The sequence below is a fragment of the Gekko japonicus genome, unplaced genomic scaffold, assembly GCF_001447785.1.
Source record: "Gekko japonicus isolate JY-2015 unplaced genomic scaffold, Gekko_japonicus_V1.1 scaffold3141, whole genome shotgun sequence".
In the NCBI taxonomy this organism is placed as follows: domain Eukaryota; kingdom Metazoa; phylum Chordata; class Lepidosauria; order Squamata; family Gekkonidae; genus Gekko; species Gekko japonicus.
Window position 1 is genome coordinate 72,547 of NW_015171597.1, and position 15,871 is coordinate 88,417.

At 46.6% G+C, this 15,871-nt stretch overlaps 1 protein-coding gene across 1 annotated transcript; it reads right to left on the reverse strand.

Moving 5' to 3' along the window:
- Positions 1-3,957: 3,957 nt before the first annotated feature.
- LOC107117722 (patched domain-containing protein 3-like) lies at positions 3,958-12,598 on the reverse strand. The gene is made up of 4 exons (XM_015419882.1): positions 11,740-12,598; positions 10,663-10,784; positions 8,427-8,572; positions 3,958-6,443 (listed from the first exon to the last, which is right to left on the reverse strand). Exons 1-4 carry the CDS (start codon positions 12,496-12,498, stop codon positions 4,834-4,836), a joined length of 2,637 nt encoding a protein of 878 aa, XP_015275368.1. The 5' UTR covers positions 12,499-12,598; the 3' UTR covers positions 3,958-4,833.
- Positions 12,599-15,871: the final 3,273 nt, after the last annotated feature.

The window sequence follows — 15,871 nt, forward strand, 5'->3', positions numbered from 1 at the left end:
TATTGCTTGTACCTACACAATGCGTGTTCATTTAAATAACCTTCTGGTTACACAGATACCTTTGAGTAAATCAACAGATTAATATCCCCCATTAAATCATGTCAATACAAATCTTTTTTTTAGTGTTAGGGCCTAGGTGACCTATGGATCTATTATCCCATACTGAAAAAAGGGGTTTTTATTGCACAAATATTTAATTTGAATGAGTGAATGCTCCTTTTTGGTCCTTTATGGGTTGGAGTCGCAGTTATTTTCTACCTTGAATTATATTTCATGCCTGAAATTACTCGTGTGGTTCTAATATACGTTGGGCTCATTCCAAAACAGAAATCCAAGCAACTCACTTGTAGAAAGGCACTGACATACAGAATTCCAAGGGTGAAGCCAAGTGAGCATGGGGGAATCTAGCAATGGCTTCTGCATGTGCTTTTCTCTCTTGCTTTCACAGATTGCTGGACAATGCCCTTTCAGTGCTCTGTAGAGCAATCATTTCACACAGGAGAATCCAGTTGCAGAAGACTGCTAATGTGCAATATCCAACCACGTGTGAAAGCAGACTCAGAAAGGCAGTGCCTGTCACCTGTAGGCCAGAGCCGGGATAGCTCTTGGGCTCAGGACAAGTTCTTGATAATTGTAGGATTGCGTGGTGAGTTGCATGTATGTGAGCATTTTCATAGGGCAGTTTCCTTATCTCCTCACATCATTTCCTGTACAATAATTTGCTAAGGAGTTCACTCATTTATTTACCAGGAAGAGGTATTCTTGTGTGAACTAGTCTATGTCTCTGCTTTTTCCTCATTCTTCTTTTCATCTTCTGTTACATCTTCAACAGGGCAAAACAGTGGTTGCTTCTGTTGTTGACCTGGCTTGATCCAAAATGGAGAATTCTGATATTTTTATACAATGTAAATTGTCCTGCCCTTTATCTATATCAGACTGAAAGTTTAATGTATTGGAGTTTAATGTCAATCACGTATACCGTGCAGTCCGTATATTAACCTCTCTACGTTTGCTTGTTTAATATTAGCATCCCTGCATTTATTTTGGTTTTTTATCATTGCTTTATTCTCATTCCCTCAGTGATAGCGGGTTGGAGTGAACCAGATGTATTGTTCACTGATAAACTGCATTAAGAACAGATGGTCTTAGGTCCAGAAAAAAAGTACACAAGTGGCTACTTGTATTTAGTTGGAAAGTATCATGGCATGCTCAGAGGAACATCATGTCTTAGATGGTAAAAGTCAGGCAATGCAGTAGGGGTGTGATCTACGACACTCTATGCAAGTTGGTAACATCCTATGACATACTGAGCCCACGAATCTGTTGCTTTTTTTCTGCAAAACTTTGGGTAAGAACCTTCGGAATTTCAATTCATTCTTATACTCAGTTTTGGTAGAGAAAGAACATCATGTTTGCTCACCTGTTCTTAATGACTAACGTCAGTGGTGATAATTGCTTACCTAGATTGATTTTAAATAAAGATTTTTTAAACTAAACCACTGAGTAATTATTGGCTGGGGACCATATTGTTTTCATTCTGAACCTGAGAACAACGAACCAAATGTCTGATGCATCCTGAAAGGCAGGAGGCTGGGTCTTGCAAATGAAAGCTTTCTTTCACTTAGGTGCTTTAAAAAGCACCTTATTCATTCAGAAGTAGGATGCTAAAATCTATTACCTTAAAGCAGGGGTCCCCAACATTTTCGAGCCTGTGGGGCACCTTTAGAATTCTGACACAGGGTGGTGGATGCAACTGCAAAATGGCTGTAAAATGTACACACTCACGAAGCCCCAATGCAGGGAAGAAATTCAAGATCCTTCCTTTTTCCCAGTGTGAGAGAGAACAAAACCAACACTGCGGTGGCAGCTGCTGCCAAAGCAATGGCTAATCCGGTTTGCTGGGCAATAGTCCTACTTGACCCCAACCACTTTCTGAAAACACTTGGCAGGCAGGCCCCACAGGAAGGGATCAGCTGGTGCCACAGCACCCACGGGCACCTTGTTGGAGACCTCTGCCTTAAAGCACTGCCTTTAATTTCGCCTCTGTTTCATTCTAGTACCAGATATTTCTGTGATAAGGCACCCTACTGTCACATGGCATCATTGTAAGGGAAATAACTCTAGAGCTAAGATTCATATAGGCTGCAATGCTGTGATTCCACCAAACCCCTTTGCCAGATCTCTCCCCCCCCCCCAAGTTTGAAGGGGCAAGGGAGATTCCAGAGTTTCTCTTTTTTTCCATAGCTGCGCAAAGAGCCAGAGGACTGTTGTAGTCCATTTAGGATCTGGAAACTTGGGTTTGAATGCCCACTCTGCCACGGGAGCTCACTGGGTGACCAAGGGCCACTCAGACTCTCAGTCTAACCTACCTTACAGTGTTGTTGTGTGGATAAAATGGAGGAAAGGAATACAATGTCTGCTATATTGGGTGCCCACTGGGGACAAAATTAGGAATTAAGTATCTAAATAAAAAGGAGCTGCGGTGGCTCAAGTGCTTAAGATGCTGAGCTGCAGGCTGTGGAAGGTCAGTAGTTCGGCAGTTCGAGACCCAGGGTGCCACATGACGGAATGAGCTCCCGAGTTCCAGCTCCTGCCAACCTAGCAGTTCGAAAGCAAGAACTTGCAAGTACATAAATAGGTACCACTTCAGTGGGAAGGTGACAGCGTTCCGTGTACCTTGGTGTTTAGTCATGCCGGCCACATGATCATGGAAACGTCTTCGGACAGCGCTGGCTCTTTGGCTTTGAAACTGAGATGAGTACCACAACCCTAGAGTCAGATTCGACTGGCTTTCGAGCAAGGGAACCTTTACCTTTTTACCTATCTAAATAAAATAAAGACGGGTACAAGTAACAAAAAATGACTGTTACCTCTTTTTATTAGTACATTTAACTGAGCACCTGTCAGTAAAAAGTAAAGCTTCAGAAGTATTTAAAATGTTGGAATTCAGACAAATGAGAAAATGAGAAAACTGGGTATATTTGAAAAGGTTAAATTCAGAAATTAGCAATAAGGGAGAAGGGAAGTAAAATTTAAAGAGATGGGGGAAGGAATTGTAGGGTACTTTTTAAGAAGTCATAGGAGCAATTACTAAACTTTTTAAAAAAGCTAAAGACAGGCATATTTGTAGCAGTAATGCAGCAACTGCAATTATTACATGAAGTCGTCATCTGAAATTTCTAGTACTGGCTTTCCCTGGATTCCAGAACATGGAGCTTCGTACAATTTTACCAACAATAGGATGGAATAGGAATAAAAAACAGAATTCTAACAGCTCTTCCCATATATACAGACCTTGTCAAGTTTAAGTTTAAAAGTAGATAGAGACACTAAAAATATAAAATTGTATTATTTTAAATAAAACTGTAAAAGGCACAGCTATTTAAAATCTAGTAGATAAACATACCTCCATCTCCTCCAATAACAGCTGTAAATTTAGTACTCCTGAAATTATTTTATTAATTTTGCCTACAACACTACAACACAAGAAAAAGAGCATTTATCAGGAATGCAGTTGTTAACCTGGGTAACTTTTATTTTAGAAACTCGGGGATATAATGAACTCTGCCTTTTCAAGGAATAACACCAAAGCTTTCAACTTAAAGTCAGACAGACTTAAAAAAAAAAAGGCACCTTAAATCATATGCACAAAACAATTTTCACAAGGAAACCCCATTTTTAGTAATATACCTTTGATATGAATTTGGTATTTTATACAATATAAAACAAAAATATATAATATACAAATAAAATGCAAATAAATAAAGAAAAAAGACCTGTCTTGCATAGCCATCAGAAAGAGAGCCATGCAAACTGCTAAGAAAATTGCGATCATGGGCATTCTCTGTACTCACATCACAAAATCTTTGGTCATTTTCTTTGAACAGAAGAGTAAACCCCTGCTGTTCTAGGACAACCCCACGCCCCCCCCCCCCCCCAAGATCTGATATCTGTGGTTACAGGCCTCAAGGAGGTTCCAACACTGGAGTATCAACTACATATGTATTATAGCTCCTTTGGAGTTATTCTGAAGGCACCTTCAGGAAGGGAAATGTGACACAGCAAATGGCCTTTAAGAAACAGGCTTGAAAATGATAAATGGCCTAAAATTCCTCCACTGCACATCCATAATCCTTGCAGCATTTTATAAATTTTACCCCAGTGAGACTAAGCATATATTAGCACCTGCAGATTAATGAATGTCAGAACCAGAAATAAGAATAATATATATAGTTTGTATCCCAAACTCATGCATTTAGCGGCAGGGCTGACCATGTGGCCAATCTAAGCATTTGTATCCATCTCCCTGAAACACAGGACTGAGACTCCTAAAATGCCAGCATAAAACCAAGCCTTCCTCAGGTTAAGTTGCAGCTGTCATTACACTTCTTTTTATGGCTGTGCACAGCAATTTTAAAACTACAGGTGGGGGGAGGGGAAATATGGTATATGAATTATCATTTGCTGAGATTCAATATAGGCTGTTTCATAACGGGGGGGGGGCTTCTTCATGCTAAAATAGCTTAGTGCTTCTGCTGAGATTTAAAGGCATTGGCCTTCAGCATTAACACTGAAAGCATTCTAACAGTGACTTGAACAATCTATACCACACAGCATGTTAATTGTAGATATATGCCAGAGAGCCAATTTGTAAAACAGGCCTTAAGAAATTGGAATGCACTCAGTATGGAGGTTTCTAGTATAGACAAAGATTCCAAATACAAGAGCCCAACAACCATTTCAAGTACATTAAGACAAGGTGGCAAGAGTATGTGAGGTAGGATTGCACATATTCCTTCTGGTTAGCAAGCAACACAATGCACAAGGGAGCCTTTACAGGTGACTAGAATCTTCTTCAAATGTTTTCACAGGGGTTCCTCTTTCAACATTGGATGCATTTTCATTGTACCGGCTTGGCAACTTCTGGCAAACGCCAAAGAAGGTTAAAAACACAGGAATAAATATGAGACCGTGAGCAGCTCCAAACAAAATAACCAAGAACATAATCTTAAAAAATGTTCTGAAAATGTAAGTGGGTGCAATGGACAGCACCAATATCCCCACAATGGTGGAAACAGCTCCCTGGACAACAGGGTAACCAAGGTGGTATAGAGCATCCACCGCCTTGTCATTCATAGTGGGTTTCTCGCTGCTAACAAAAGCATAAGAAATATGAGCTGAAAAATCCACTGAAAACCCTATGCAAATAACAAGGTTGATCATAGAAATGGAGTCAAGATTGACGCCCCAAAAGGCCATGAACCCAGCCACACCGACAATAACAGAGGCAATAGCGAAAGTTACCCACAGTGAGCACAAAGGATTGGGAATCAGCAGCAAGGAAATAAGTAACATGGCTCCAGTAGCAATCACGACGTTCTGAATGGTGTTCTGAGCTATCACAAGGTACTGATCGAAGTATATAAAAGCTGGATGATAAACTATCAGTGGTATTTTACAGTCTGCTGCAAGGCCTCTCAGTTGTTCTAAAAGCTTTCGCTCATCAACTGGACTAGTGACACTGACTGTCTGTATGAAAAATCGTGAAGCTGAAATTTCCAGATCAGTTACATTAACATCCCACTTAGACTCTGGATTCGCTTGGTACAGGATAGGTAAATTATCAATGAAAGAGCGACGATCATCTACATTTTGAGACATTCTGTTAGCGATCATTACATATATTCTCAACCACGACTCTGATAAATACTTATCAACATAGGTTGAGTTTTCTATCAACTGCATGCAGTTCTCAAGATCTGCACGAACACTTGGATTCCAATATGGTATGCTTTCAGGAACAATGACCATAACCCTTGGACCATACTCTTTAAAATATTCATCCGTCCAGTCATAATATTGAATGACATAAGAACGATCACTGGCTAGATTTCGAAGATCTATACCTTCTTTAACCCGAGTACACCCATAAATACTGCTACCTAGATACCCAAGATACAGAAGGACCACAAACACTTTGGTCAAGGGGTGCACAACAAAAGGACCAAAATACTTTCTGAAGAACCCGTTCATAGGATGCTCATACTCTGCCCCAGTGGTCTCATCATAAGATCCTCCCACACAGCAAATGTTGTATGCAGAGCCACGAGAACCCTCAGTTTCAGTCGGCACTTTCATGAACGTGAGCCAGTGTCTGTTGCTTTCTTCTCTTCTACCGTTCAGAGCAAGAACTGCCCCAAGGAATGTCAAGTTGTAAATGTAGCAGAAGACAAAGGCTGTTCCTGTATAGATGCAAAATGACTGAATTGATGGGAAGGATGTTGCAATGCCGATGTAGAAGGCTAAAACGTCAGTGAGAGTTGTGATGGTAACAGACACAGCCGCCTCTGCGTAGGTGTCAGCCATCCGATCCTTGACTCCGTCCTTGACTTTAGTCTGTTGCCAGCAGGACACCAGGATGAACATGTCATCAACACCAACCCCTGAAGAGAGGGAAAAGGTACCGTATATACTCGAGTATATACGGTATGTTGATCACTACTCAAATGCTATATATGGGTATATGAAAAAGGAACGCAGAACTTACTTTGCAAAATGTCTTTATAGTTTTCGCTTCAACATAAAGATCAGCAGCACCTTGGGACACCCAGCTTGAATCCAGCAGAAGGATTTCCACCCACCGAGTATGATTTTCTCACCCCCCCCTTCTGATGTAGCCCAAAATGGCACTGCTTCCCCCTCCCCCAAACTGTTTGGAACATCATTTCAGGAGGCATTTGGGGCTGCAGTGGGAGGGGGAGACGGAAGTTTTGCTTACAGAGGCAGAAATGCTTATGCTCATGGAACTACTTCCCTAGATTCCAGGTCAAGGTTCTGTCAGGAGCCTGGGTGTGACCCTGGACGTCTCCTTGTCTTTGGAGGCACAGGTCACTAATACCGGCATTTTACCATGTACGCCAGACACGGCTATGGGCCCCTTTCCTGTCGCACCCTGACCTAACCACAGTGATTCATGCAATGGTCACCTGTAGGCTGGACTACTGTATCTCGTTCTACACTGCCCTGCCTTTGAGACTGACCCAGAGGCTCCAACTAGTCCAGAATGCAGTGGCATGAATCCTGGCAGGAACGCCATGGACAGCACATATACAACCTGTGCTGCACCAGCTACACTGGTTACTGGTGGAATACCGAGTCAGGGTCAAGGTATCAGTGTTGACTTTTAAGGACTTGAGTAGTCAGGGACCCATGTACCTTCGGGACCGCCTCCTCCAATATGTCCCCAGAAGAACGCTGAAATCAGCTGACAACAACTTGCTGATGATCCCCAGCCCTAGGGAAGTCTAGCTGTTCTCAACTAGGTCCAGGGCCTTCTCCGTCCTGGCTCCAACCTGGTGGAACTAACTCTCTGCTGAGCAACGTCAGGGCCCTGCGGGGTCTGATGCAATTCTGCAGGGCCTGCAAGGCAGAGATGTTCCGCCAGGCTTTTAACTGAGGGCAACAACAGTTAAGACTGGCACCCTCTTTCTGGGTTTTTTTTTCCTATGACCCCCACCTGCCCTGCCCTGCTGCACAGACAGCACTGTAGCTAGCAAAAGGGGTCTATATCGCCACCTGGACTATTATATGCCGATTGTATTTTAACTGTTTTAAGATTGTAAATCGCCCAGAGCCTGCTTGCAGGGTGGGCGATTCATAAATTTAATAAAATAAAAGAATTTTTTAAAACATTTTAACTTGCACACACAAGTACAAAATAAATGTACATTGTCTGAACATGAAGGAAGCATTTTTTTTTTTACATTCCACTTTAATTTTATGAAGCAGAAACAAGGCCCAGATCCAGCCTCTATTAACAATTTGACTCGGTCTGCCTCAAGTCCCAGTGAGAAGGGTGGGCTATAAATAATGCAAATAAAATAAAAGCAAGCATTTTGAAGGGGCCTGTGCTAAAAAATGCATGTGTGTTCTTTGTATTTTAAATTATGTGTGTTTTGTACTTTGTTACCTGTATCTGAGTTCCAGTCCTGAGCAGCCAACTACATAAACTGATTCCCTTTTAGTCTGTGAGAAGACAACTACATTTTCAATCACAAGAAGCAAAGGAAGTGTCCAACTTGTCGGGGGGGCGGGGACAACCAGAAGCAAGAAAATGAAAATGACTAATGATTTCAAGGGCTAAACGTCAAACTAAAATTAGAATCAAAGTTTTAAAAAGAGTCAGCCAACGACCAACTTCTGCAAAAAGCAAGATGACAGTATGGAAACAAAACAGAAGTCAGATTTATGAAAAAAAACACCCTCTTTTTTTGGAGGAGAAATGACATAAAGATGGAAAATATAAACAGGGTAAAAGGCTAAAATTCTTATTGTGATTAAGGACATGGATGGGAATTCTCTCTGCTGCCTACTCAGGCACACCAATCCAAAGTCCTTTTAAACAAAATGCCTTTGCTCATGCTTACCAAGTATAAGAAATGGTGCATTTGCAGCTGTGATGACGAATGGCACCCCACAAAAGAGCAATAACCCAAAGCTGCTGAGCACGGCCAAGCCCGACGACAGCACCCCAAATGCTGCAACCCACACCTTTGTTCGTACACAGTCGATCCTGTAAAACAGATTACACAGAGTTTCAGGATTTGTCTTCCAATTCGCACACCCCATCCCAACACAATGAGAGTAACACTTTTAAAAACAAGTTATAAACATATCACACATTAGGCACCCATATTTAATATTTTATGGCCCCGGTCACACAGGGCGGATATCGCGCGGGGGGGGGCGTGGCTAATTGCCCCGGAGGAAACTAACGCGCGGCTGCCTGAGCACACGTCCCGGTCGAGGTCCTGTGGTTAGGGGGGAGATGCAGACCAGATGGGTATCCTACAGTGCGGCACAGAAGCCGTGCCGCACGATCACACGAGCAATCGCTATTTGTGCGCATGAGCTGTTGCGCAACCTGCGGAGACTTGGGAGGAAAAAAAACCCCTTGTGTGCGACGAACAGCGGCAGGCGCCGGATGCCACGTAAGTCCACCGGAAACGCGATCAGACGCCTGCCCTTGCCCCGCGGCTTCCAGAAACTAGTACCTCGGAGGTACTAGTTTTTCACTCTGCATCTTCAGCGGGAAGCCTCGGGTTAGCCACGGGAGCTCTACGCTTCCCAGATGTTGCTGTGTGATAGCGCCCGGAAAATCCGCCCACCATCCGTATTGTCAGCGCGGCAAATGCTCCGTGTGACCGCAGCCTGTATGTATTTATTTATTAAACTCAACTACAAAATTCCAGCCCTCAGTATTCCATCTACATAAACTCAGTATTACATAAGCCTATTTCAACCGTAACCAACTGGCCAGAAAAAAAAAAAGAAATCTATGGAATGACACAGCAAAGCTTGGGAAACTGGGGACCCACTGCCTGGCAGTGTACAGCCAAAGAGCATGTAAGGAGGAGGAGACAGAACCCAGTGGATTTAAAGGGCTGGAACATGCCCTGACCCTTTAAACGTCCACCTGCTATGCAGCTGATCAGCAGTATGGAGGCAGGGAGCAAGGGATTCTAGCAGCGGGCTGCAGATACTGCCCATGACCCAGTGACGCCCACGGCTCGGATGCAGAGTCTCCTCTCCCTTGAGAGGGCTGGTATTCCAGGTAATGCAGCTTTAACTGTACAAAGGACTACCCAAACCCTAATCCTAAATTCAAACCTCTCTTAACCTTGAATAATAGCTGCAGGTGTTTCATGTGAAAGACATTTTTCACAACTGATATAATAAAAAATGTAAACAAATAGTTCAGAAGTGGAAATTGAGAATCTCGTGAATGTATTGAGCCAAGGGAAACTACTGCTTCAAACGACATGTAGACCTCACTCTACCCTTGCATGTCACATTATGACATACGCTGCATCTCAGACTTCACCTCCATGCAGCATTCTCCTGGGACTTTGGCTTGCTTTGTTGGGAGGTGCACTCCTCCTTAGCCTAGATTATGGTTATTGTACTTTCAGGATTAATTGCTTTGGTAAGGATGGGCAATATACCATTCGCAATTAAGCAAATCCCGTCTTTTACCTGACAATGCAACAGGAAATCCAGACTCACCTGCACCGCTCCCTACTTAAATATCTGCCAACACTTCTTCTAATGTAGGCCACAAAATTTGGCTTACTGACTCTATACCCACTCCTTGTGATGGAGAGAGGCAGGCATATTCCTTTCATATCTAGATTCTGTTTGTTTGAAAATATGCATGTTCCAGTCGGGAACAGAGTCAAACTTGGCAGTCTCTGGTAGGTCATGATTTGTTTGGAAAGCTTCTCCTTTCAGTTAAAGACACATCTCCTCCCTCCTTTTCATTACCTCAGGTAACTTTTCGTGAATGGGAACAAGATTCTCCATCACATCAATTGTATCTGCTGGAGTTTTTAAGGACTACCATGAGCAAAAAAGTTTGGTAGGATCAGAATATGTGCCTAAGAATTAAACTACGTATGACTAAAATTATCTCCCTTATAAATTCATTGCCTGCTTTCCGCAAGACAAGGGCTATACACCAGTTCCTACATTCTTCTGATAAGAATTAAAGATACTTTGTGCTTATTGATACGGATTAATAGAAACACCTCTGTGGCTTAATGAGAACAAAACTGCAAGCTGAAAAAATAGAAATGAATTATTTTCCCCTCCCCCAACAAGTACCTTGAACACGACAAAATCGAAAAGGTTATTGTTAAAGTATATGTGATGGAAAACAAAGGGACCACTTCCTTGGTATTTTTTTCAAACTCTTCCTGCCTAGATAGTGAGGTAAAATACGCCACCTGGAGGGGAGAAGGAGGATACTTTGTTACATATTTCATCTTTGTTAAGGTGTAGGTCAACTTTTAAAAAACAGAATGCAATCAGTAAATACTATCTGGTGTGTCCCCCCCCCCAGTACAATTACAAATAATGTTAGGAACACCAACTTGCTTCCACAGAAAAGCCTTCAATCTGGCACACTGTAAAGTTCTGTTACGAAGTTGCTCCTCAAGAGGAGAAAATTAAAAAAAAAAGTGATGAGTGACTACAAAATGTCCAGACCTAAGAAAACATATGGAAAGACCACTGCAAGAAGAGCCTTTTTGTCTGGCAGTTGTGCATCGGTGCACACCGAGGTACTCTGAGTTTTTTCTCTGCAAAAAGAGAGGATGATTCCAGTGGGGATGACTCACCATACATGCATATGCACTTTTTGTTAAGGAGAATTAGGACTTCTGCTTGCTAAGGCTGTGTTTGTTAGAGAAAAAACAATGTACTTTAATACTTTTTGTATATTTTTTTTAGCATGAGCAGATTTTATCAGGCCCAAATATGAAAATGCGAAGAAGATGTACTCCCATCCCCATACTTCTGATTTTATGATGATCCACAAGGGGACATTATTAATGTTGTTCTTATAAAGGCCATAGTTTCATTCTTTTTTTTTTTTACAAACCTATTTTGATGATTACAGTGACATCTATGTAATAGGCCCAAATCAATTCCGCAAGACAAATTATTATTGAAATGGGGGAGGGGGCACATTCTGCATTTTATGATTACCAGTGGTGTTTCCTGTGAGGTGAGCAGCACATCTCAACAGTGTTGCCTGAATCACATGGACGCACCACCACGTGGATCCAGAACCTACTTGGATACCACCAGACAAGTACAAAGGGTACCATTAAAGGAACAAGGCGCCACACGGAGTCACAAACGCCACACGGGGCTCTGTACCGGGTATTTCTTGCTTACCCGCACGGAGGTGAGGTGCAACTCGGCCAGCAGGACGGGGATGCGCTCCAGGAAGGTCTTCAGCCACTTCAAGCTGGCTTCTCGCTGCGCGGGATCGTCTTCTCGCAAGTAATAGTAGAGGCGCAGAGCCTTGGCGGCCCGGACGGGGCGGCTCCGGTCTTCCGCCGCTCCAGGCTCCACCGAGACGCCCCCCAGGGAGGCGCCCAAGAAGAAGCGCCCCTGCCAGAGCGGGAAGGTGAGGCCGGGCAGCAGCGCCTCGATGCGCGCCGGGTCGCCGCCGACGGCGCTGAGCAGCGGGTTGGGGCTGCTGCAGGAGCCGTCGCGGCGGGCGCAGACCTGGGCGTAGGTGAGCCCGCTGGCGTCGAGCCCCCGCACGGCCGCGTCCAGCGCCAGCAGCTCGGCGAAGGCCTCCCGGGTGAGGAGCGTGTGGCTGGGCTGACTGGCCACCGCCACGAAGGAGGCGAAGGCGCCCTCGGTGGTCAGCCTCGGCGCGGAGAAGTTCTCGGCGCCGCGCGTCGGGAAGAGCTCCTGGGCCAGGCGCCGCTCGGCCTTGGCCGGCCCCCCGCGGGGCGTGAACTGCGCCTCGATGTCGTTCGATTTGCGGATGGGCAGCTGTATGAAGCCGACCCCCAGCGCGGCCGAGAGCAGCATGGGCAGCAGCAGGAAGGGCCACGGGTGGGCGCCCACCAAGCCCCCCAGGCGCCGCAGCACGCCGGACAGGGGCCGCTCCACGCAGTCCGTCCGGCATCCTCTGGCCATCGCGCTTTTTGTTTTCCGCTGGAGGAAGCAACCGGCCGCTCCTGACCCACGCCTACTTGGAACTGCTTAGGGAACGAGGGCCGGAAAGCTCCTCTCGAATAAATGCTCCACGCCTTGCCTCGGGCGCTTTCTCTTTCGCCCGTGGGATGAGCACCATTCCGCTATCTTGAGCTGGGCGTTGCTGTCGTTAAATCGCGTCATAACCACAATCGAAAAACGAAAGTGGAAGGCGGCTGGTTGCCGGTGGAGCTTCGGCGAACGAGCAGCTGCGGAGGCGGGGGCTTTTCCGTTCTCCAGGGGACGGCGGCGAGGGCCAGAGCTCAATTTTGTTTTTAAAAAAGTTTTCACATAAACTTCAGGCCGCAGTGTCTGTTAGAAGAGGTACAGTCTGTATACACATTGCTAGAATTCTTTATATGCTTGAAAAGTACACAGACTGAGAGTGATTTCAGCAAAGCATACTTTATTCCATCAGGAACAAGACAACTTTGGCGGGCTTGCTGCCTTATATTCCCTGATTACAAGTTAGAACACTTCTATTCAGTATTTACTGAGTTAATGCTGTGTTCTGAATCACATGTTTGTTTGTATCCTATCTGCTTAGAGAGTTAGAAAGCCCGCCAGATACAGATCTAGTTTGTTGTTCTGATTGGGGAATGGAGTGTTACTATTTAGCATTTTATGGCTCTTTGTCCCTGAGCAAGAAGAAGCTCCACTCTCCATTAGACCTTAGCCATGTAAGGAAGTCTATCTAGACATGAGGATGTAGAAATAAAGCTCTTTGTTATTTTACCTCCTGTTTACCCTACCCTTGATAGGTTGTTAGTAAACTTTTATATTTTGAAACTACCATGGACTCAGACTCATTTTTACTCTGCTAAACTCTGCTGAATTAAGAAATTAAGAAATTAAATACTAAACCATCTAACAGGCATCTAACACTTATATTCCCTGAGAAACCACCACCCAAAATACACACACCCTCTTCCCAATAGGTTATTTAGGAACCTAGCCCCCTGATTGGAGCGGGCTAGGATCCATAGTCCATTGTCTCTTGGAGCGAAGCTCGAGGTTTGTGCCTGACCGCATGGAGCCCAAACAGGCCACGCTGTCTAGACTGGATACATTATACCCCTCCCCCCTTGGTCCGCAATGCACCCACAGACAAAGTCCTTCAGGTGGGCAGGTAACTTCCTGGTGCGGGTAGAGCGGCGAAGTTCGGAACTGTTGTGGCCTCCACCCCCGAAGCCCTTGGAGGTGAGCTGGCCGGAAGAGGCACTGGGGGCGGCGGTGCCGGCGTCCCCGGCGTCTCTGGGAGAGGTGACTTGGGTTCGACCAATGGAAAAGGCCGGGGCTCGGCCGCCAGTGGGTGGCTCCGGGGTGAGGTCTCCGGGGCCTCGGCCATGTCCAAGTCCTCGGGGTCCAATGGCATCGTCCGGCGGCGTAGCTGGTCGATGTGCTGGTGTAGAATCTGCCCATCTTCACATGAGACCTCATATGATCTTGGGCCCTTAACTTGTATGAGTCGTGCCGGAATCCAGGCTGGTCCCCGGGCGTAGTTCCGTGCGTACACGGGATCCTCCGGGAAGAACCCCCTGGCTGCCTCATGCGTCTCCGTGCCTGGTGCCTCTGCCGAGGCTGGGTCGGGGTGCAGGTGATCCAACCGGGTTAAAAGTAGCTCGGCTGGACTGCGCCCCGTAGTGGTGTGGGGCGCCGTTTGCTGGCCAAAAAGGAAAGCCGCCAGTTTATAGTCCCAGTCCGGGGAGTCCAAGCGGCGGAGAGCATCCTTCGTGGTTCTGACCATGCACTCGGCCTGGCCGTTGGTGGCGAGGTGGAACAGGGCCGCCTGGACGTGGCGGATACCATAGTAACTCGTGAATTCCTGGAAGCGGTGGGAAGATTCCCAGGCTTGTTCCGGGGCTCGGAGAGGCCCGGGCTGGGACGCTTGGCAAGGTTGGCACCTCTTCACCACGTCCTCTATATCTCGATCCATTCCTGGCCACCAGACATAGCTCCGGGCCAAGGCTTTCATGCACACCACCCCGGGGTGCGCTTCGTGAAGGGTGGTGAGGACCCGCTCCCATAGGGGCTTTGGAATGACCATCCTACTTCCCCACATGACACAACCCCTGTGGATGGACAGCTCATCCTTCCGAGAAGCAAAGGTTGTTACCTCAGGGTCTCCTTTGGCCGCGGGCCACCCTCTCACCACCCAGTCCAAGACCCAGCAAAGTACCTTGTCCTTGGAGGTGCCGCGAGCCACCTCCGCGACGTGGACTGGTTGATCCGGAAGGGACTCCAGGAGAGCGATCTGGTGGGCGGGAGTAGGATCCGGGTCACAGACTGGCAGTGGCTGGCGGCTCAGGGCGTCTGCATGGCCCATCACCTTGCCAGGGCGATGGACGAGAGCATAGGAGTACCCCTCCAGGAAGATATACCAGCGGAGCACTCAGGACGAAATCATCTGAGGGGTCTGGCAGTTGGGGGCCACGAGGCCCAGCAGCGGCTTGTGGTCTGTGAGGACCGTGAAGGGGTGCCCGTACAGATAGTGGTGAAGTTTTTTCACCCCCACCACAATCACCAGTGCCTCCTTATCTATTTGTGCGTAATTGTGCTCAGCCGCTGATAGAGTCCTGGAATAGTATGCAACCGGGACCTCACGGCCGTCTGGCAGCCAGTGGCCCAGGACCACTCCCACCCCGTAAGGGGAAGCGTCACAGGCCAGCCCCACCGGGAGCTCCTCATTGAAATGCGCCAGGACCGCATTCGAGACGAGCAGGTCTTTGATCTCCTGGAATGCAGCAGCTTGTGGCGGACCCCAGACCCAAGGTGCCGACTTGTCCAGGAGGCGATGGAGTGGTTCCGCGACTGCAGCTTTGAGGGGCAAAAAGGAGTGGTAGAAGTTCAGGAGCCCCAAGAAAGCCTGCAGTTCAGACTTGGACGCTGGAGGCGGCGCCTGCGTGATGGTGGTCACCTTGTCCGCGGTGGCGTGAATGCCCGAGGCGTTGACCGCAAAGCCCAGGAACTCGATGCGAGGCACCCCCAAGAGACATTTTTCCCACTTGACTTTGAGCCCTGCTGAATCAAAACGTTGTAGTATGGCCCTCAGACGGTCAGCGAAGGATGAGTCGTCCGGAGCCGCGATCAGCACATTGTCTAGAAATGGCTGAACCCCGGGGATGCCTTTCAGGAGAGAATCCATAAAAGATTGAAAAATCCTGGGCGTGACCGAGACTCCGAACTGGAGGTGGTGAACCTTGAACGCCCCCCTGTGAGTTGTGATTGTTTGGGCTCTGGCTGTGGCGGCATCAACCGGCAGTTGTTGATACGCCTGGGCCAAGTCCAACATGCCAAAGACCCGGGCCCCCGCCAA

What these genes read in the sequence shown, in the direction of transcription:
- LOC107117722 (XM_015419882.1), bottom strand. Translation starts at nt 12,498, where the DNA reads ATGGCCAGAGGATGCCGGACGGACTGCGTGGAGCGGCCCCTGTCCGGC. An exon ending in TGCACCTCACCTCCGTGCGG is followed by an intron (nt 10,785 to 11,739) that starts GTAAGCAAGAAA and finishes TCTCCCCTCCAG; the next exon opens with GTGGCGTATTTTACCTCACT. An exon ending in TCGATTTTGTCGTGTTCAAG is followed by an intron (nt 8,573 to 10,662) that starts GTACTTGTTGGG and finishes TCTGTTTTACAG; the next exon opens with GATCGACTGTGTACGAACAA.